The sequence below is a fragment of the Corylus avellana genome, chromosome 6 (genome assembly GCF_965113065.1).
Source record: "Corylus avellana chromosome 6, dhCorAvel1.hap1.2, whole genome shotgun sequence".
NCBI lineage: Eukaryota > Viridiplantae > Streptophyta > Magnoliopsida > Fagales > Betulaceae > Corylus > Corylus avellana.
Genome location: NC_142495.1, coordinates 30,302,390 through 30,323,237, shown reverse-complemented (window position 1 = coordinate 30,323,237; position 20,848 = coordinate 30,302,390). Strand labels below are relative to the sequence as shown.

Here is a 20,848-nt window from a genome sequence, read left to right as displayed (position 1 = left end):
GAGAGAGAGAGAGAGACGTAGAAATGAGAAAGACGATGATGGGTGATAGTATTAGAGGGAGTGTTGTTCCTTGTGATCTGTCTCTCGTATTAGTTGTAGCGCTAATAGCATTACATCTGAGCTCCCATTCCATCATCCAAGTCGGCGCTTCCATCCACGAATACCAAACTCAACCTTTCACTCGTCGCTCCAATTCCTTCTTCTTCCATGGCGGCAGCGAGGGCCTCTACGCTTCCAGAGTTCCCCCTCCCACTCTTCGCGACAACTTCTCTTCCCAGGATAAACCCCTCAACGGCAAGTCCTTCATCTGGTAATGTGTCTATTGTTTTATCACCCAATGTGTAGTGTTTGATCTGTTTGTTTCCCGTGAAAGCATGATGGGTTTTCATTATTTCAGTTGAACGATTAGGGTTTTCTTTGCTTCAACAATTGCTCTGATTGTGTCTATGTTTTGTTGGTCTGAAATGTGCAATGCTACACACACACATTGATTTTGGTCCATTCAATGTAGTTAAAAATGGTGCTGCTATATGTAATGAGCATTTGGGGGAAAAACTGTTTGAACAAAACACTTGGGTGTTTCCTTATTCTTGTTTGGCTGTACGTGATAATGAAAGCGCTTAGGGAGGGTGAAACTTGTGTGTGCCGTATGAGAATTTGTGAATACACATAATGGTTTGTCAACATAGGATCTTAATGTTTTGTTCGTGAACATTATAAATGTTAGAAGGTCTTGTTAATTCTATTCCTTATGTATATGAAATATAGGTTTGAGTCAATCACCTTTCAAAGAACAAAAGAATCAACCGAAAAGCAGAATGAGATGCAGCAAAAAACTGGCTTGGTTGAAGCTATAATTGTTGAGGTCAAAGACAGGGCGAAGATTGGGGGTTCTTTTTTGAACTCTTATGCAATTTGCTGCACTCCTGAGCTTGCCAAGGATGATTCCTGCAAGGTAGGGGAGGTTATCATCCATCAAGACCTAGATAATAAGCTTAATGGGCCTCAACGAATTCAGACCTTCTTTGAAGGCAAAAATGAAGAGGCCAAAATGGATCCTCGAACTATTGAGATCAACAATACCGGGATGTATTATCTCTATTTCATGTTTTGTGATCCAGTACTCGAGGGCACATTAGTAAGCGGAAGAACAGTTTGGAGAAACCCAGATGGTTATCTACCTGGAAAGATGGCCCCGCTGATGACATTTTTTGGCTACATGTCATTGGCTTACCTTGTTCTAGGTCTCTTTTGGTTCCTACGCTTTGTACGACACTGGAAAGATATAATAAAGTTGCATTACCACATCACAGCTGTGATTGGTCTGGGGATGTGTGAAATGGCTCTCTGGTATTTTGAATATGCTAATTTCAATTCCACTGGAAGCAGACCAATGGGAATTACCGTATGGGCAGTTACCTTTAGTGCTATTAAGAAGACTTTCTCCAGGCTTCTTCTTCTAGTAGTTTCAATGGGATATGGTGTTGTTCGACCAACACTTGGCAGTACAACCGGTAAAATACTCCTTCTTGGTATGACATACTTTGTGGCTTCAGAAGCACTTGAGCTTGTTGAACATTTGGGAAATATCAATGACTTTTCTGGAAAAACAAGACTCTTTCTGGTGCTACCTGTTGCTGTACTGGATGCCTGCTTTATTCTTTGGATATTTTCATCGCTATCTAAAACTCTGGAGAAGCTTCAGGTAAACTTAAATTTTTCGTTTTTTCATGCACATCCTTTCCATTCTATTACAGTGTAGACATTGACCTGGATCCCTGTCTCTAGTAGTTTGTGGCTGTTAAGGAAAGAGACTCATTCATGTTTCCAAGTCTGTGTGCATATATGAGTTTTGTAGGTGGCATATGTACATCAGATATGGTAGAATCTTAATGTGTACTTATGCATTTTTTTTTTAATGAACTGTGTAATTATACATTTTATGAAGTAAACTCAAGAAAAGACTTGCATGTTGACCATTTCGCTTGATCTAGGTACACAAAATAGGATAGATCAGAGGCCATGACGTCTCATGGTCTTGATGCATCTGCAATAATGAACAGTGGTTTAATAGAATTTAATTGGGTGAGTTTTCTGTATTTCACTGCCCACAGGACCCTAAAGGATGTTGCTTTGCATCTGTTACTTAGATGGGATTATGTGCTAGATTGTATTTTTGAATCCCGGGTTGTATCTTTATTCCTTTTTCTTTTTTAAATTATAATTACTATTGTCGGTAAGTTACATGCACACCTAGTGGGTTTATTTTTTAGGGGAATTAGGGGCCACTTGATCTAGAGTCCATTGGCAGATTGTATTTATATTCCAATGCAACTTTACAATTCACTCTATTCTTTTGTCTAATCTCATTACAGATTCGTCGAAGCTTGGCGAAACTTGAGCTCTACCGGAAGTTTACCAATTCCCTTGCAGTATCGGTGCTGCTCTCTGTTGCTTGGATTGGTTATGAGGTGGTCTTTTGTTTTCCTCTTCAGTTCTTTCACTTATCCTTTTCTTTTAGGCCCTATCTGCTAAGTTGACAATGTTATCAACTAATCAAGTGACAAAGAGTTTCTATTTAGTAAGCATGGCAGAGTTTATTGTGTCTAACAATTTATCTGTTAGTCTTTCACGATATTGTCAATAAACAAGACTAATGTATCAAATATTTGGTATCTTGATGTAGGAGTTTGTACTTCTTTCATGACTTGGCCCTATAATCACACCATTGTGTTGCTCTTTGGAAAAGTCACATATATGTTTGTCTTTCAATATAAAAGCTTCTCCCCCCCACCCCCCTCTTTTCTATGTAGAATGTTACCGCTTAGAATCAATCTTCTGATCTGTGTTGGTTCAGTTGTACTTTAATGCCACCGACCCTTTGAGCGAACTGTGGCGAAGAGCTTGGATCATCCCAGCTTTCTGGACTTTGCTTGCATTTATACTGTTAGTGGTGATATGCATTCTCTGGGCTCCATCACACAACCCTACTAGGTACATACATACTGGATTCTGGTTTATGGCGTATTTTTCTTCTTCTAATTATCCTGTGAACTGCTACTTTCTGCATTTGTTTAGATGCCTTTTGATTTCACTGTACTTATTCAGTGACATTCTCCATATGTAATTAAACTTATCTTAAAGATGTTCAAACTTTTTTCTTTAAAATGCTTTCCGAAATAGAAAAAAAAGGGGAAAATATTTGAAATTGAAGAAAGCATACGTGACAGTTTGCTGATGAGGATGGGCTAAAAAATCTAGAAAAATTGGTTAATGGAACTTTGATCTTATACAATATATCTAACAAATTTATACTTTGTGGAATATGTCCATGCTGTATTTCTAGATCTTTTCTAATATTAGGCGAAATACATCACTCTTGGCAGTAAAGTTTATTGGAAAGAGAAATACTTTAGATACCAATTTGTTTACCAAGAGATGCGTACCAAAATGATGTGGAACTTATTCATTGGTACCCATAACATTTCTCTACATTAATTGTTTTAATCATCTCTAATAAATAAGCTTCACATTATTTTGGTATCCGTATTTTAGTAAAATATTTGGTATCCCTAGCATTTCTCTATTGGAAATATTTGATAACGTCCCAACTCCCAGTTAGGCACACATACCTGAAATGATGAAGTGCCATAGTTTTCTTTGTTTTAATTTTTTTTTTTTTTTGGCTCATAGGGTATTCCAGCTATGGTTATCTTTAGGTATTTAAAGGGAGGCCAGGCAGGAATTTTTAAAGGATTTTAGAGTTGGTTCTTGCATTATTGAATGTATGATGCAGCTTAGAGTGTGATCTTCAGAATTAGGAGGACCTTTTATTACCCAGGTAATTGAGTGGGACCGAAAATAAGCTAGTCTTAGAAAGCATATCTGTTGAAAGGTGGGGCCTGAACCAGCCAAAGTAGTGGATGGAGCTATCCTTAGACTGCAGATTGGTATTTTCAGGGCAAAGTGCCGCGGATCTGCGGATTGGTGAAATTGAGAGTAACTATGGTTGAATTCTGATCTGTTTTATTATCTAAAGGCTTTGGGTGCATGATCCACTTGCATGGACCTGAATGTTTGCAGAAAGATTGGATAACTAAATATGTTAGTTTATATTAGTTTAGCTGCGGATTGGTGAAATTGAGAGTAACTATGGTTGAATTCTGATCTGTTTTATTATCTAAAGGCTTTGGGAACATGATCCACTTGCATGGACCTGAATGTTTGCAGAAAGATTGGATAACTAAATACGTTAGTTTATATTAGTTTAGCTTCACAAACATGGTGCACTTGCATGCACCTTATCCTTTCCATTGCTGTTGGATAACTTAATTAGAAATGTTGTCAATGCTAAGGATTTGATTTGGTAGCTAGTGGGGGTTCGATACATGCTTAGAGCATTCTCAATGAAGGAGCCATATTTTTATGTAAAATGACTTCTCAAAACTCACTTTTATCTAGTTTAGCTAAGTCATTTTTAAATGTCTCTACATCTGATTATCTATATTTCTATCTATTCTATTAAAATATTATTAAAAGTAAGAAATTTTTGAGAAAAAGAGAACATGTGAGAGGAAAAATAGAAAAATTTTTGGGAAAAAGAGAACATGCAGAGAAAAAGTAGGAAAATATTTGGGAAAAAGAGAAAACAGGTGAGAGAAACAATGAAAAATAAAATAGTTCATTTGAAAAGTGATGTTACATTTATCTTTTTTTTTAGCTCTTCTAATCAAATATTTATTTTACATTTTTTTTTTGGCTAATCCAATGTAGGAGCTTTTTTAAACATTTGAAGAGCCATTTTAGATAAAAGTAACATTTGGCTCTTTCATTGGAAATGCTCTAACACCATTAGGCTACATTTAGTTTATGTCACTTAGCAGTCTCCTTTTAAATTTGACATTGCAAATTGCAAAAACAAATAAATAAAAAATGGAGTATTCTCAAAAATATACATGGGCACTCTACCTCTTGCGATATTTTGGAGATTGGTGCTCTTGCTCCATGAACTGTTTAGCTAATGGCTAGGTTTACAGGTAGAAGGCTTACAGCTTTGCACCGACTCCAAATTACTTGATATATTCTCCATTTCTTCATGGTGGCTCGTGCCATGCCTTAGTATTGTTTTTGTTGCTGTTATTACTTGTAGCTTTTGTATTAGTGCCATATGGCAGACCTCAAGGTTTGGCTCTAGTGGAACTGTCTAAAACCTATGCCTTTTAGTTAGATACACACTAGATATGCTGTAGGGTGTCAGGAACTCTTGAAGAGCATACTAGACGCCTAAATATGTGCTTCACGTGCAACGGTGCAAACCAAATTTTAAGTTTTTGTTTGTTTTTGTTTTTTTTTTTTTTTTTTTTCCAGTTATTACAATAAATACCAATTTTAATTTCTATATACAAATTTTCGTATATGGTTCTTAGAAGACTGGCCTTTTTGAAAATTGATTTGATTTGGGTTGTGTACAGATATGCATATTCAGAGGAGATGGGGGAGGACTCTGAGGAGGAGGGTATCTCACTCTCTGGAGGTGGAGTTATGGTGGCTGTAGATCTGGCAACCAAGATAGAAAGAAAGGAAAGGAAGGCGTCCACTGCAGTAGATCATCATGTGTTTGGGCTTGGAGAAGTTGCTGAGGAGGACAAGAGAGAATAGTGGCTTTTCTTCGTCCTGTATTCCATTCGAACACCACAGGTCCACAGGTGACAGTAGCATGTGCATCCAGGAGTTGTCATATCATTATTTTTATTCCTCCTTTAGTTTTGTATAGAGGACTCAGGACAGAGAGAAGAGAAAGAGGAGGGAGGCGTTGCTGCGTTGGTTGGACAGCCAATAAAGTGGTTAAATGGAAATCAACAGCCTGAGTTCCACAAATACTGCCCTCTTTGCAAGTGGTTGGCTTCGTGCATTACACCCAGGGATGTAGCAGTGGGTAGAGTTCCTTGCTTTTTAAATCGTCTTGGAGATCTGATTTGTTCTTGGAATTGGAAGCATATATTACATGTAACTTATCCCTAATTAATTGGAATATATATATATATATGAGGCCTCTTGGGATTCAGTATAGCAGCTTCTATAATTATTAAGTTGCTTCTTGAAGAGGGAGAGCCCCAAGTGTTTATACATTTATTTACGGATCGGATCACTCAAAGGAATTAGGTGTAACAATTCTGCGTTATGTTGTTTTAAAAATTGTTTTGCATGTGGGGGTGACGTGCTGAACTATGGGCCTTGGTTTTGGAGCTGATTAAGCAATAGATCCGACTTTAAATGTGGAGCCGCCATCTGATTCTGACTCAACTTCCACTCTCAATCGCGCCAATTATGTACTTAGTTATAAAGTTAAACTTATGACGACTTTGTTGAAATAAATCCATGTATGCATGCATTCATGGCAGCAAAACTATCATTTTCGTTATATCTCAGTTTGGAAGTTTCAGTCAGTATAATTCCTGATTGCAAAACTGCTCCGTGACCCAAAAAAAAATAGGAAGTAAAAGCAATGTTAAAAAAAAGAAAATCTAACTGTCTACCGCAATCTGTGAAAATTTGCTCTCTAATGGTTTGGTGTACCACAGCACTTTGAGTTAATAATGACCATTGGATGGGTATCTGACCACAGAGCTTCATAAAACAAAAATTGTTCAGCCTCTTGACATAGCCCTTAGGTTTTCACACTTCTTCAACCTACAGTTAAAAAATTATATTGTAACATATCTCCTGCTCGCAGAATGTTCAAATCAAAAAAAAAAAAAAAAAAATGCTAGACAGAGTCATGAAACTTCCTTAGTTATTTAAGAAATTAGAGAGTGAGACTGACCTGAGGGAGGCTCATCAACTCGAGAACAGCTTTCTTTGGGGTCAGTTCATTGTCTATAATTCGAGCAACTGCTGTCAAAACTGGCATCTTAACGTTGTATTTTTGGGCCAATGCAATCACAGCTCCAGCTGTTGATACACCTTCCGCCACCTACTAAATATGGACACCAAGTAACCACATCAAAAAACAAAAATCATAACTAGTAAGAGGCATATAATAAGATGATTCAAGCACCTGACTCATAGAACTTAGTATATCATCCAGCTTCTCCCCTGAGCCAAGACGGACTCCAACTGTTTTGTTTCTTGAAAGATTTACGAAACATGTGAGCATAATGTCTCCAGTTCCTGATAGACCAGTAATTGTTGTCGGCTTTGCACCCATCTTCAAATTGGAGGAAATAGTCGTAAGGTTACAGCAATGCAGCAAACAAATGACCAACAACTCTCTGAAAACTAAGGCAACAATCAATTAACAGACAAACCAACAAATTCATGCAAAAACAACTAAATCAGTTTATCTATTTAGCATTTCTGCATAATTGTGAGAAAACAAAACAAAATCAAGGATAAGGGAAGTAGGTTCAAATCATCAAGGCTATCAAGCATGACATCACCATATGCCCATATCTAGATGCTTTTGAAGAGTGTAGTTTTATGCCCATAGGCATTCCATACAAAAAAACCGAAGTGTTTGTCAATGACTTTTGCTATATGGATTTAACAGAAGATAAAGATACCTTTGTTGCTAGCCATCGTATCTCAGAACAACCTTGTGCAACAAGAGCTGCCATAGAGTTATTACCAAGATCCATCCCTTCAACAATCCCCGCAGCTATTGCAAGTACATTTTTTAGTGCACCTGCAATTTCCACCCCTGTAACATCACTGGGGTTATCAGAGGTTACGAGCTGAACATGTGCATTAAATGTATGTATATGGTTGTTCACATTGCATAACGCAAAGCTCTGGCAAATATGTAAAACTACATAGAAGACAAGGTATGACCCGAGCCAAGAGGGACAGAAAGAAAATCAAGCAGGTAGGAGTCTAGGAGATACATTCAACTGCTATGCAAAGGGGCAAAATGAGTAGAAGCAATGATTGATGGTAAAAAATGGACACCCAATAAATAAATGAAGAACTAGGTGGCAAAACTGAAATGGGAATTGTTGCTGGTGACGAGCCTGTTCTATGGTTGGAGGGGGGGGGGAGGGGGGTGAGAATCTCTATTTACTGAAATCGTATACTACTTAATCCAGTGGATTTGATGAAGATCATCTACCTTGAAGTGCTGATTCTTAAATGACTAGAAGCTAGTAGCTGCTGAGTAGCACTTGCCAATCTCTTGTCTTTTGATGCCACGACCATTGCTACAAAAAGCAAAATGAAGAGGAAGATATAAATCTTCGCTTCCCATAAACCATGAACAACTTAAAGGCATAAAGCATACATTCATATTATTCTTAAAAAAAAGAAAAAAAAAAAGAAAAAAAAAGAAGAGTAGATACTACAATGGTATAGCTCATCCAATATGCCTAAAATCATTAGTGTTACCTGTTGGCAATTTATTCATCAATTCTAGTGCAAATGAAGGCCCTGATAGTGCAACAAAAGGTTGGCGAGGATTCCTCAATGCCTGGGGTATAATCTGAGACATCATTCTCAATGTATTCAGCTCTAACCCTTTGCTAAGAGATATGAAAGGCAAGCTAGGATCCACATGATCTGCAATCCCCTGAAGAAAAGATGAGCTGAACTGCAAGAGATGAGATAAGAATCAGGCAGTTGCCTCTGTTTTATGAATTATGTTAGACCAGGAAACACAGCCTACACTATTCTCCGCAGTGTGAATAAACTAGTATAGCAATCTGTAATGAGAGAGCATCAGGTTTGAAAGTGTAAAGTGCCAAGATTTAACATAAAAGAGTGCCAAAACTATAAATTATTGAATCACCACGAGAAACAGGGAAATGAAGGACCTGCACAGGCACAGCATGAAGGCAATAGTCCGCACCAAGCAAAGCAGCTTTGGCATCAGTTGTTGCAATCACATTTTCAGGTAGTCTGTGTTCAGGGAAGTAGTTGCTGAAAAAGAAGAAGAAGAAGAAGAAGCATGAATTACATTTACGCGCATTCATACACCTACCCAGGAAGAAAAATGGTCCCTTTGATAAGATGGCAACGCCAAATGTTGAGGCATGATGCAGAAAAGTGAAGAATTACCCATTACAGTGGCTCTCATTAATAGACTGGCAAACTTGAGGATCACGTACGAGCATGTAAACTTCCAATTCAGCCTTTCTATCAGCAAGATGGGCAGCCATTGCTGTGCCAAAAGACCCACCTCCAAGCACCACAACCTACAAGACCCAAATTTCGGTCAAAATACAATAACTTGTTGCAAAAATGCATGCTATATAACTCAACGTCAACAAAACAATGCATAAAGATTCATTTAGAAAGGAAAGAAGCATGGAAATTGAAGAAGCAAAAAAAGACCTTGTTAGTACGCTCAAGAACATCGGTCTTGGCCTTGGAGCGCCAAGAGCGGGACCAGCGAAGCAGCTTCTCCCACGCCAATCGGACCGCTCGGCGGCGATCTCTAGCCCGGTCAGGAGTGGGTTCAACTTCCGGGTCTTGGAAGAGTGGGTGAGAGGCGGAACCGTCGTGAGTGGCAACAAGGGAAAGACACACTGGCTTGTTTGAAGGGAAGGGAAACCTTTGGACTGTTGTGGGATTCTTGGAAGCGAAGAGTAGGAGTGGGTTCAGAAGGAACCGGGGCTCCAAAACCCCCGCCATTTGTCAAACACCCTAACGCCGACGCAGAGGTTATGGAGACGCAAACAAAACCGCTTATCTATTCAACTATTCTTCCTTCACGTGGCTCTGCTTCCAACGCGAATTTCTACGGCGTTCGTTTTTATAATGTTGCCAATACCACTCTCAATTTTTATCACCCAATGCATAATAAGAATATTAAAGTTGAGCAATTCGATTAATTTAATTAAATAAATTAAATTAAGGTTATTTTTTGATATAATTTAAACTTGACATGATAATTTTTGATACAACTCACAAACATAATACGAAACTAACGAGTTAAATTACTATTGATGTGCATGATATGCTTGATTAAATGGATCGATACATAAAGTCTTATACCATATTTCGACACAATTATAGTTCCGAGCACAAATTGTTTCAATCTCATATTTCACGTGATCTTAAAGGGCGTTCTCATGGTATGGTAGAGCAATAATCAAAGTAATAATTAATTGCAATAATGCTTTAATAAATTAATTTATAGTAGGAAGAAAAACGAAACACTCTGTCTACACTACGCGTCTCAGTTTGTTGCACTCATGGTCAATCGCCATGGCCTGCCTTCCTCTCCACTTTGCTTCCTCGTTTGGAAAAACCTTCTCCCTTTTATAATTATAGTTATATATATATGTGTGTGTTTTTGGATGAACGCAAACAAAAACCTTGCAACGAATATTCTCTCTCTAAATGCCCATCATGATCACCAGCATCCAACAAAATCCTTCTTAATTCCTCCCCCAAATTAAAGTAGTCATTGTGGCTTCAATTCTCCAACCATCCCGACAGAGGCAAAAGCTCGAATCTGTCGGAAACTTTGAAGAGATTAAGCAATTGGGTCATCCTAGTTTTCGTATATGAATTCTGGGTTCTTGCCGTTTTAGGTTGTAGGGTGGAGTAGGAAGGGGGGATCGCATGGGCAAGCATCGTGCTCATCGTCGTCGTCATCCTCGTAATCATAATCATCATCACCAACATGAGAACGGAAGGAAGGGCGCCCCACGTGTTGCTTGTGGTTGCCGCCCTCGTATTGTAGCCTCCTCCATATTCAGACGGGTGGGGAGATGCATGTTTGCCACATGTTACCCCGTCATCCAGTGTTTTGGATGCGATGACCACAGACATCGCCACCACATCCACAAGCATTTCTTTTGAAGGATCCAAATCTCATTACTTTATTTCAGAGGTATCTATCTTCTCGTTATTCTTAACAAGTAAATTTCATTTCCTTTCTACTCTCGATATATATTTATTATTTATTTTGAGGGGGGGATTAAGGCAATGTTGTGCACTGCTTGTTTAGATGAAAAACAAAATTATGGAAATACGTATACCCATATTTGATAATTAAGCCTATGCTTTGAATGTCGATGTAACATCATTGTCCCATCATTCCATGAATTTGCATAAGAAAAAAAAGATCGGAACAGAATAATGCCTTGTTAAGAAATGAAGAAGCAATGCAATTCGACCTTGCCTACACTATATTGTGCAGCAAGGATAGGATAGCAACACGTACACCAATAAAACATAATAAATCAAGGAAGGGAGAAAGATTGTGATTCTCAAAGAAGAGAATTGTCATTAAAACTCTTGATTTATCACAAACAATCATGAGATTTGAGCAAAACAAAACTGATTAGCGATGGAAACTCGTTTATTCACGTCATATTGTGTAGGAATTGTCATCTAACGATTGTACGGCTTCCTCTATTGATTGAAATATCTGGTATACGTTCAAATTTCCTCAGGAATATGGGTGTTTAGCTTCTGCGGTTCATCAGTTGACATCTTAATTTCTTCACGTCCGATTGTTTTAGAGGCTTTAGCATGAACATCTGAGCTCCTTCCTCTAAGCACCTGATCAAAATATGCACATCTTTTTTCACTAAACAAGGAAAAACTGACAAGAAAAAGAAGAGAAGAGGCATCGTTTAGAGTTTAGTACTTGTTTATACGAGTTGGGACGTTCTCAGATGACACTACAACCACTGGAACCTCCTTCATGATTGATGATTCCTGCTGGCGAGAAATGAACCAACATTATTTATACGTCACTGAAGCAATTGAAATAGTACTGAGGGTATTCAACTATTCATTCCATTAGCTAGGCTTACTAATTCTGATTGTTACAATACCTTAACTTTTTTCAATAGCTCATAACCTGTCATTCCTGGCATACAATAATCCGTAATTATCAAATTTACCTTTGAGGTCTGCAAAAAAAGCATGAAAACCCACTCAGGAGACCGTGATTTGTGAATGTTATTGGTGATTTACATCAAGTATTAGGCTCAGAACCATCTTTTCAAAACAACTTACTCTGCCTTCCAAGTTGTTATGTTGACCATCTCCCAAGCCCAAAACTTCCAGTGCCCTCGGCCCATTTTCTGCAGTAGTCACTGCAGCAAGGCATGAATCTTTAGCACTTTGAAAACCCAAGTATGAAGTACCATATAAAAAACTAGTGATCAAAGAAGACCCAAAAGAGGGAAAAACCAAAAGATTCTTCCACACCAGAAAGAAAAGGGTGGTTGAAAGAGTGTTACCTTTGCATGAAGAGTTTTTGAGGAGTTTTTCAATGAGTTTGCGATCGGCGAGGCTGTCATCCACGGCTAAGACATGGGGTTGCTCCCCATTTTCCATAACCACCTTCGCTGAAGAAGAAGAATGTGCACAAGTAGAATCCATCATATGTTCTATATCTCTACCCAACAATAACGCCTAAATAATAACGAAAACGTTGTGCAATAAAAGAGAAATTAATGGTAGGAAGACCGAAAGGCAGACGCTTCACTGACAAAAGATTAAAGGAGAAACGTACATAAACAAACTCACATGACACATATGAACATAGGATCCCCGTCGTATATATATATAGAGAGAGAGAGAGAGAGAGTAAATGCAGAAGAAAATTAAGTTGATTCGGAAGAGAGAGAGAGAGAGAGAATCAGACGCTATATACAGAGATCATATCAGTCACAGATCTTACGTGATCTTTTTGGGGTATCTCCCACTTTGATTCTCGGTTTTCTTCTTCCCACCAGGTCCCTTTTCAAGCAGTATCTGTGCCTGCATCTTTCTGAGATATCACATCCCCAATCCGGCTACAGCCCCGTACACTAAATATTTGGACCAGTTGAACATTTTAAAAAACTCTTCCAAAAAGTTCAACGGAACATCTTTCTGAGATATTCATATTTTTTCTTCTTCTTCTGAGAATTGAAAAAAAAAATAATGCAATATGAAGCAATTTCCTAAATCAATGCAACTTTCTATACATTTTCTGACTGACAAAGTCCAATGCAAATGAAGATCAGAATCTCCTATAATCTCTTGCCAAAAGTGTAAGACAAATCTTATAGAAATTTTTTCAAATTATCTCCTGAATTGTTAGCAATCCATACATCAAATTGCTGTAGGATCTAAATCTTTTTTTTTTTTTTTCTGTAAAATGAATCCATATTTAAAAAAAGAGAGGTTTTTAGCCCGGCAGATAAAACAGAGGCGCGTATGGTTACCCACATGGCACTTGGCAGTCTCAGAGGTCAACAAGATGATCGATGAAGGAGTAGTGTTTGTGAAGAAGGGAAGATTTGATGATACGACTCCGAATCTTTTCAGAATAAGACGATTTCTATTTTCAGAATAAGACAAAAACTTTCACATGTCGAGATTGCTGTGCCTTCCGCCACTTTTTCATATACGACTAGGTGGATAGAGGACAACAGCCATAACAAATAACGATCTGATGGTACATTATCGTAGCTGGCAACATATCTCACCACTTAAAAGCAATAAGAGCAAAAAAGATTTTATGTTGCAACAGCCCTGAAATTACATAAATCCCCACTCAATGTCTTGGAGAACTCAAACCAGGACATCCCACAAAACTACAACTTTTTTTTTTTTTGGCCTAATTCCGAAAACAATATAAAATAAAAAATCATTTAGGCAGCTAAGCCTAAGAGTAGGGTTGTAAAAAATTTGACCACTAACACGATCCAAATCCGACACATAACATTTATAGTTGACAATTTTTTATACAATCAGTAAATTTGACGCGAACCCAATACAATATTAAAGGATAAGTGTTAAAGGACATACCTCGTTTAATTAAATGAGTCGAGCTAAAATTAACCTATATAATCTTATATTCATGCCTCACATACTCAAATTGTCACCCCTAGTTAAGAACTTTCCCAATGATCAGTGCATACACCCAAAAAATGATAATAGATCTCGTGTTAAAAGCTTAAAAAAAAAAAAAAATGAATCGAAAGCTGCTCTCATCCATTTCAAGTAATGTATCTTCTTATCAAGTACAGATTTTTTTTGATTGGCAAGTTATACACGCACCACAACCTCACTCTCTACCTTGGTATAGAAGGCGGAAGTAGCATTTGAGCAAAAACTTGGTGCTCAACTATGAAAAATGAAAAAGCATCTTCACTATTTGATGGTAGCCTTGGGAATGGATGAGGTACACGGTCCAGCAGATGTCATAAATGGTATTCCCTTGAACGTGGCCACACCCTTGTCGTCAGTGAAAAGATTCTGCAGCCGTGAAACACTACCATTACTTCTCTATATTTGAAAGCATTCATTCATAGATAGTAAGAAAAGCATTATTAAAGGGGTATAGGTGATAATGGAACACCACCCAACCCCCCACCCCCCCCCCCCCCCCCCCCCCTCCTCCCTTTAAGAATTTAAATATAGAAAATAGTATGTCCAAGTCCAAATAACAATTGAAATTAATGGAAATAGCAAATATTATGATATCAATGACTCATCACTCATAAAACAGGCCAATAATGACAAGTGAAGGGAGTATGACTGATAGGATAAACTGAAAAACTAAGCCACCCCAACTAATCTAATAGGTGGCTAAACAGTTATCCTCTTTTGTATTGAATTCAAGATGCGGATGTCATTGAATAATCTGCGTTGACAGATTGGTATGCAGTGAAGGTTACTGCACTAAGAAGAAGAAGATGCAAAAGATATACATACCGGTGTTATCTTTTCCAACTGTTTCTTTTTTGGGTTCAGGACGTCTTCTGGCTTTCCATCAATCCTAGACAAAAAACACCAAGGAGTAAGATACACCTTAATTATGAAAAAAAATTGTAAGACAAACGTGTGCTTCATTCTGTGGTCACTACAAATGATTGTAAATTTTGATCAACTAAATTGTGGGAAAGATAAAAAATAATGTTAAACCATTAGAAAGTGAAGACTGAACAGGTTTACTCGCAGCTAACACAGCTGTAAAATGGAAAGTACCCTAACATGGAATAGCAAATTGTGATCTTTTATTTTCTCCATTAAAGGTCGAACAGCCTATCTTCCTAGGAATGAATACATTAACAATGCTCACAAAACTACTGGTAGTCTAAATTATACGGGTGATATATGAATGATTACATTTCAACATGATTTTCACAAGCTTACCCAGCAAATAAAACACGCTCCCCAACTTTGGCCCCTTCAGGAGGGAGCAAAGGCTCTACGATGGTATGATCTTCATTAGAAGCACATAGCACCTGGAAAAATTGATTTACATGTGTGCACATCAACATCAGTCCCCTAATCCGTCTTCAAAAGGAGTAACTCAGAGGAATATGGTGAAGAAATAGCAAATTTTTTTAGAGTAGACACTTTAAATGTTTCACTTCAAAGAATAAAGTGGCCAGACTTTCGGAAAAGAATATTTTGTACATCTTGTGACATAGATCAGCTGCTACAAGAATTTCATGAACTGACGTCAAATGCAATGTAATAAAGAAAATCAAGCAGGGAAAAAGTTAATTTCTTTTCTAACTTCCCTTTTTTTCAGCATAGGGGGACATTTATTACATGAGTTAAATGTGTTGCTTAATGGAAAAACATCTTATAAAGTCCAACTCTGCTGCAGACATAGAATGTTGAGATTGAAACTGCCACTAGTAAAGTGATTTAACAACACAAACTTTCAATCTTTTTTTTTTTTTTCTTTTCAAATAAGCCAAAATGAATTAGTGCAGATTTGTGTGCTTCTACGTATGCATGTAAGATTATCAAGAGGTGCAAAAAAGAAGGGAAAGTATATCCTTTGTAGGATCAACCATCGTGAAATCTTGCAAGTACCATAATTCCTCAAGCACCCTGCCCTGAACACTTAAATGTATTTTACTGTGTTCTATGCTATGCAGAACATAAAGTGCTTCATTGACGAACTCATAGAAGGGAAAAAAATGTACCAGCCCTTCTGACATCACATCTCGTAGCTTTCCAGGTTTTACATTTGTAATCAATACGATGCGCCGATTCTGCATAGCAGATGCAAAAAGGAAAAAAGCCAAGAGAAAGAAATGTTCAGGTTTCAATAATCCAACAAATCTGAAATGCCAATAATTAAAATAGGAATCCAACGATCATGAAACTAAAGGAGAGCACAGGTAAGCAAAAATTCTTGTAACTGATTATATCTCACTAACAGATGTAGTAATTATTACCGTTAACTCATCTGGACTACAGTACTTGGCCAAACCACTGACAACCTGACGCAGCTTCGCATCTCCAATGTCTATTTCCTCGACAAGTAAACTGCCCCATGAATTAAAAAGGAATGCTTAATCAATAATTAATATCCTACAGTCATTGCAAAATTAGACACTACAACTTCAGACTACTTCAATGGGTTGCAAGCAATTCAGATGTTATCCAATGAACAATAGCCATAGGCTTTGAAGAGAGGGAGAAGGGTTCATTCCCGTACCTATCAGCAGATGGATGCTTCCATGCTTTGCGAATAAGACCAACCTGTATATTGAGCAAACTGACACTAACTTCTTTGTCTTTCTCAACTACTTCTGTTACGGATGCCTTTTTCTTCTCCTGGGTAGATTCTTTATCCCCCGTGACCTTTTTCTTGAAATTCAAATTAACAGTGTCAGAATGCAAGAATTTTACGAAGATGGAAATCTAAAAAGTAAAAACATAAGGCATAGATACAATTCTCAAAATCTAACCACATAAGCCTACACCAGACACATAAATGGAACCATGTGAAAACCAATATATCAAGGTCAATTTCAGAAGGAGTACCTCGGCATCACTTTTCTTTGGATTCAGGTTCGCCTCCAACTTATCCGCATTTTTGGTATTTTGAGATGTCTTTTTTACATCTGAATCTACCACCTTCGCTGTAATTTTTGCTCCTTCCAACTAAAATCAACAAAGAATATGAGAGAAACTCAACCTCTATCAACGTTTTACAGGCACTTAAGGAATTCTGCAGAGAAATTGAAGGGAATTGGTATGCAACACTTTTTTTTTTTTCCAGAGGGCATCCATACCTTCCCTGCCCAGGAATAGATGCAAAGATTTTGAAAGGATATGATGCAGCAGTGCATCTATACTGTATTAACCCATATATACCATACACGGAAGTAAATTGGAAAAATTACTCACTTGTGGCTCAAATTTAGCCTTCTTGAGCAATATCTTCTCAAATAATTCCCCAAAATCCTCTTTGCTCTGTTAAAATGAATGGCAGTAATTTTATGAGCACTTGTTATTCAAATATACACAGAAAAGAATACAAGAACATATAAACAAGTCTGCTTAGAAGGTAAGGGCACAAACGGGAGAGCAGGATTCTGATGCACATATAGCTGGAATAAGGCAAGAGCAATCTAAAGTAATTTTTTTTTTTTTTGATAAGTAAATAATCTAAAGTAAATTTTTTTTTTTTGATAAGTAAATAATCTAAAGTAAATATAGGCTTAACATTTTAAAATATGATCCCAACGTCTTGTCACAAGTCACAACTTACATGTCCATATCGCAGAATTGTACCTCATCAACCACACTTTGCCTATGTATATAAAAAAGCATAACCAGCATGTCTTGACAGAGAAGAATTTTTACAATTCCTAAAAGTTTGGAGTCGGTGTTTTGGAATAATGCTTATACCAGAAATTTTTTTTCCTCCCTGTATTGCAGAAAGTATCTACCGTGCGAAAGTCAAATACAGGGTAAATACTTTTTTTCTTTTCCTAGCAAGATTCAACAATGGTGGTCAATGAATGCAGATGACCAGACCACAATTAGACTTGGTAGACTCTGGCCTCTGGCGATAGTAAATCTTTTGGATTGATCTAGGCCAATACTTTTGATATCTGAGCAGACAGGGATTTATTAGTACAACTCACAGGGTACATAATGGATAGAAGATCAATACTAATCTCATAAAATTAGAGGAAACATAATCTTCAGGTTAGCATCTTTTTCTGTTTGTTTCAATGTTCTGAATCTTCAGTTTTGTTTCTTTTCTTTCTGAATCACAAAATGTGGCCCACAATAGGTAACTGCTCTTTTGATGAGATGTACCCAAATTTGTCAAATGCATATGTAGAACTCAAATGAATGAGACGCATCCCAAATGTTTGCATAGAGTACAGGTTAGTGGATGATGAATCCCGACTTCATCAACACCTTTTGATACTCCCAATCATTTATGTAATCAACAAAATTTCTTACTCATCAAACTGTTTCATACAAGCACCAAGTGTGACAAATATTTGAAATAGATTCAAAAAGATACATGGACAAAACCAGTGCCAAACCAAGTAGATAATATGTCTGCATCTAGTGAGAACATTTGGTACCCATACATTTTTCTTTACCAGCACAGAATCAAAAACATTGACTAATTGAAATAGCAGAAACTAATCTGGATGTGGTCCTACCTGGATGTAATCCATCCATCTCATCACATGTGGTAACTTTTCCTTGTCTTCATTTGGAAGGCCAATCTGGCAATAAAGAACCACACAGAAATCATAAGAATTTCAACTCTGTAAGACCAAAGGCCTTTGAGCCATAGGGCACCTCCAAGCTCCATAAGTATGGGGTGATTGGCATCACAACAAAACCTCTTGATTTAAAATTTTTAAAAGAACAGCAATTTTAATAGTGTTGTATTCTCAAAGAAGTTGTAAATAATTCAATTCACCATTACACAATTGTAGGAAATATATAAACAGAAAAGAAAAAAAAAAAGGTTTTAGGTTTTCATGCAACACAATTTGAACAAAATAGACATGAAAGGTAGGTATGCTTGATTAACGGGCCCAAAAATTGTTGTTGTGCAAATAATATTTCAGAAACTCAGAAGAAATGTAAAGGCCCAAATATTAATTAAAGGAGAAAAAATATCTACACAGAGAAGAATAATAAATGCAAAGGTTAATTTGAAGAAAAAAATTTATACCACATTTGATTCACTCCTAGAGAAAATGTTTTGATTATAATATGCCTTCTAATATTTGGTTTGTCAAAAAAAAAAAAAAAACATATTTTGTTTGTCAAGAGGGAGAGCAAGAAAAAGAGTAATGAAACATGTCAAACTTTTATTCTCATGCCCACCAAAATTTCTTTCCAAAAGTGGTAATATTTGGAGACAAAGTTGGGTATGGGGAGGAGAAGATATAAAACTTCATTTTTCTTCTCTTCATTTTCTCAATACTTTTCCTTTTATAATTAAGGAGTGAAAAATAATAAAAAATTTCCAATTTTTCCGTTTTTCTTCTTTCTTCACTTCATTTTCGCTTGTAGAATGTGAACCAAATGGAGGGTCAAATTTCATACCAGCAAAGGATGTAGGACTGAAAACACGATAATATCAGCTGCAGAGGATTTTAGTCCATTCCCCAAAAGCACAGACTTCTGAGCCAAGACGCCATTTAATTCATTGAGAGCTCCAGAGCATGACTTAGAATCCAGAGGAAAACTCTCTGCAAATGTTATCCACTTCGTCACCTACAACCAAATTTTCAGTTTTTTGAGATTGAAAAAAAAGGTTTAGTAATCAAAAATCCAGGAAAAAGCAACACTATTACGCTAATACACTAATAGGTGTTCAAACTCCATTAAGTAACTTTTCTTCATTTTATTCATAAGTTATTTGCTATAATTTGGAAGTTACTTACATAAGCAATCAATACAGGCATCTAACAACCCAATATATCTGATTTTAGTAACATCAGTCAAGGTGGCAAACTGCATACTTTACCTCATCGTTGTCATCCAAAGGGGCCCCAGATGACTTCCGGATGTTTGAGTACAAGCTCTTGATATCATTCTCCACGACATTACCCAAAAAGATTTTCTGTATAAATCAATTTCAAATTTAGGATATTTTCATAATTCCAAAAACGTGAATATTATAAGCCAATTTAGTATCATCCTTGACAATGTATAGTCATGTATGAAAATATATTTTCCAAACTACACATACATAAATTCAGTAGCTTTTCACCAATCGAGATGACATGATACGCCAGTGAAAACACATGCAGAAGGAATGCAAATAAGGGAAAAGGAATATGCTTGGTAATGAGAAGAAAGTGTCAAAACACCAAACACATTACCACACCACATGAACACTCCATTTCAATGCCAAGCATCTACCAAAACCACTTCTGAAGGACCAATTTTCTCGAAATTTCAATATACAAACTCAGACTCCAATGTTTAAGTGATTGAAATAAAACCCATCAAGCCCCCACAAAAATTCAATAAAAAAAAACGACAAAGCAACAAGAAAAATGTAATATTCCAATAAAACTGAGTTTGTGCATCAAGAACCTCAGAGCGTAAAACAAAGAGTATCAAATAAAAATTAGTGAAAAGGAAATGGAAAAGTGAGGTGTGGCTTACAGGATCTAAAGAGAGGTGTTTACAGAGAGCTGACACTATCTTTTGCTCTCTACTGAGACCCGTGCTTCCATTCGCTGCCATCTCCTCTCTCTCTCTCTCTCTCTCTCTCTCTCTCCCTCGTGTTCAGTGATTCTCCTTCCACTTCTCTCTCGCAAAGACAAACCCCCCGAGTCCTGACGCTGAAAATTTTGATTAGGGCTTTTGCATGTGCCGTACGCGTGTTTGAGTGATGGGCCTGGCGTATCCCAGCTCCCGTAATGGGCCTCGAAGAGCTGCGTTTAATAACGAGTTCCGAAAGAACAGTATCCATCATTTGGGCTTGAATGAGCTGGGCACAAGCCAGCTCAATCTCTATTGAAAACGGCCCAAAAGAACATTTAGCCGGTAAAGTCCATGTGATGTGATGACCCACGGGTCACGGAATTGTCCTCGATCCTTTTGTTAATTCCATATAGCCGGTGTTTTGCCGGGAAAACTGCTGGTACTGTGCACG

General features: G+C 37.3%; 4 protein-coding genes across 5 annotated transcripts; 1 reads left to right on the top strand and 3 right to left on the bottom strand.

The window, feature by feature from the left end:
- LOC132186408 (membrane protein PTM1) lies at positions 1 to 6,136 on the top strand. The gene is made up of 5 exons (XM_059600373.2): positions 1 to 310; positions 769 to 1,705; positions 2,376 to 2,471; positions 2,858 to 2,994; positions 5,472 to 6,136. The coding sequence occupies exons 1-5, from the start codon at positions 24 to 26 to the stop codon at positions 5,656 to 5,658; spliced, it is 1,644 nt and encodes a 547-aa protein (XP_059456356.2). The 5' UTR covers positions 1 to 23; the 3' UTR covers positions 5,659 to 6,136.
- A 70-nt stretch (positions 6,137 to 6,206) lies between these two features.
- GLY1 (NAD-dependent glycerol-3-phosphate dehydrogenase family protein) lies at positions 6,207 to 9,720 on the bottom strand. The gene is given in 10 exon segments (XM_059600376.2): positions 6,207 to 6,690; positions 6,824 to 6,973; positions 7,058 to 7,215; positions 7,218 to 7,278; positions 7,563 to 7,710; positions 8,108 to 8,195; positions 8,380 to 8,581; positions 8,805 to 8,910; positions 9,049 to 9,185; positions 9,325 to 9,720. Coding segments are annotated over 10 exon segments (1,365 nt in total). The 5' UTR covers positions 9,625 to 9,720; the 3' UTR covers positions 6,207 to 6,675.
- Positions 9,721 to 11,179: 1,459 nt separating this feature from the next.
- Positions 11,180 to 12,851, bottom strand: RR16 (response regulator 16). Of its 2 annotated transcripts, XM_088517439.1 has the most exons (6): positions 12,638 to 12,851; positions 12,195 to 12,302; positions 11,968 to 12,047; positions 11,784 to 11,861; positions 11,594 to 11,664; positions 11,180 to 11,505 (listed from the first exon to the last, which is right to left on the bottom strand). In XM_088517439.1, exons 2-6 carry the CDS (start codon positions 12,289 to 12,291, stop codon positions 11,409 to 11,411), a joined length of 423 nt encoding a protein of 140 aa, XP_088373565.1. In that variant the 5' UTR covers positions 12,292 to 12,302; positions 12,638 to 12,851; the 3' UTR covers positions 11,180 to 11,408. The 2 variants fall into 2 exon arrangements, with proteins under 2 accessions (XP_088373565.1, XP_059456362.2); XM_059600379.2 differs by lacking the exon at positions 12,638 to 12,851 and having other exon boundaries at positions 12,195 to 12,495.
- Positions 12,852 to 13,917: 1,066 nt separating this feature from the next.
- Positions 13,918 to 20,500, bottom strand: LOC132186410 (Nucleic acid-binding, OB-fold-like protein). The gene is made up of 12 exons (XM_059600377.2): positions 20,356 to 20,500; positions 19,709 to 19,804; positions 19,285 to 19,455; positions 18,384 to 18,449; positions 17,104 to 17,169; positions 16,738 to 16,857; positions 16,409 to 16,560; positions 16,146 to 16,236; positions 15,891 to 15,959; positions 15,103 to 15,194; positions 14,662 to 14,725; positions 13,918 to 14,202 (listed from the first exon to the last, which is right to left on the bottom strand). The coding sequence occupies exons 1-12, from the start codon at positions 20,434 to 20,436 to the stop codon at positions 14,098 to 14,100; spliced, it is 1,173 nt and encodes a 390-aa protein (XP_059456360.2). The 5' UTR covers positions 20,437 to 20,500; the 3' UTR covers positions 13,918 to 14,097.
- Positions 20,501 to 20,848: the final 348 nt, after the last annotated feature.

Excerpts from the sequence above, each read along its gene's own strand:
- LOC132186410 (XM_059600377.2), bottom strand. The coding sequence starts at position 20,436 with ATGGCAGCGAATGGAAGCACGGGTCTCAGTAGAGAGCAAAAGATAGTG. Across the intron at positions 16,858-17,103 it reads AGGCTAAATTTGAGCCACAA|TTGGAAGGAGCAAAAATTAC; the intron begins GTGAGTAATTTT and ends TGTTGATTTTAG. Across the intron at positions 16,237-16,408 it reads AAGCATCCATCTGCTGATAG|TTTACTTGTCGAGGAAATAG; the intron begins GTACGGGAATGA and ends TTCATGGGGCAG.
- RR16 (XM_059600379.2), bottom strand. The coding sequence starts at position 12,339 with ATGATGGATTCTACTTGTGCACATTCTTCTTCTTCAGCGAAGGTGGTT. Across the intron at positions 12,048-12,194 it reads CAAAAACTCTTCATGCAAAG|TGACTACTGCAGAAAATGGG; the intron begins GTAACACTCTTT and ends GCCTTGCTGCAG. Across the intron at positions 11,862-11,967 it reads ATAACAACTTGGAAGGCAGA|ACCTCAAAGGTAAATTTGAT; the intron begins GTAAGTTGTTTT and ends CTTTTTTTGCAG.
- LOC132186408 (XM_059600373.2), top strand. The coding sequence starts at position 24 with ATGAGAAAGACGATGATGGGTGATAGTATTAGAGGGAGTGTTGTTCCT. Across the intron at positions 2,472-2,857 it reads TTGCTTGGATTGGTTATGAG|TTGTACTTTAATGCCACCGA; the intron begins GTGGTCTTTTGT and ends GTGTTGGTTCAG. Across the intron at positions 2,995-5,471 it reads CCATCACACAACCCTACTAG|ATATGCATATTCAGAGGAGA; the intron begins GTACATACATAC and ends GGTTGTGTACAG.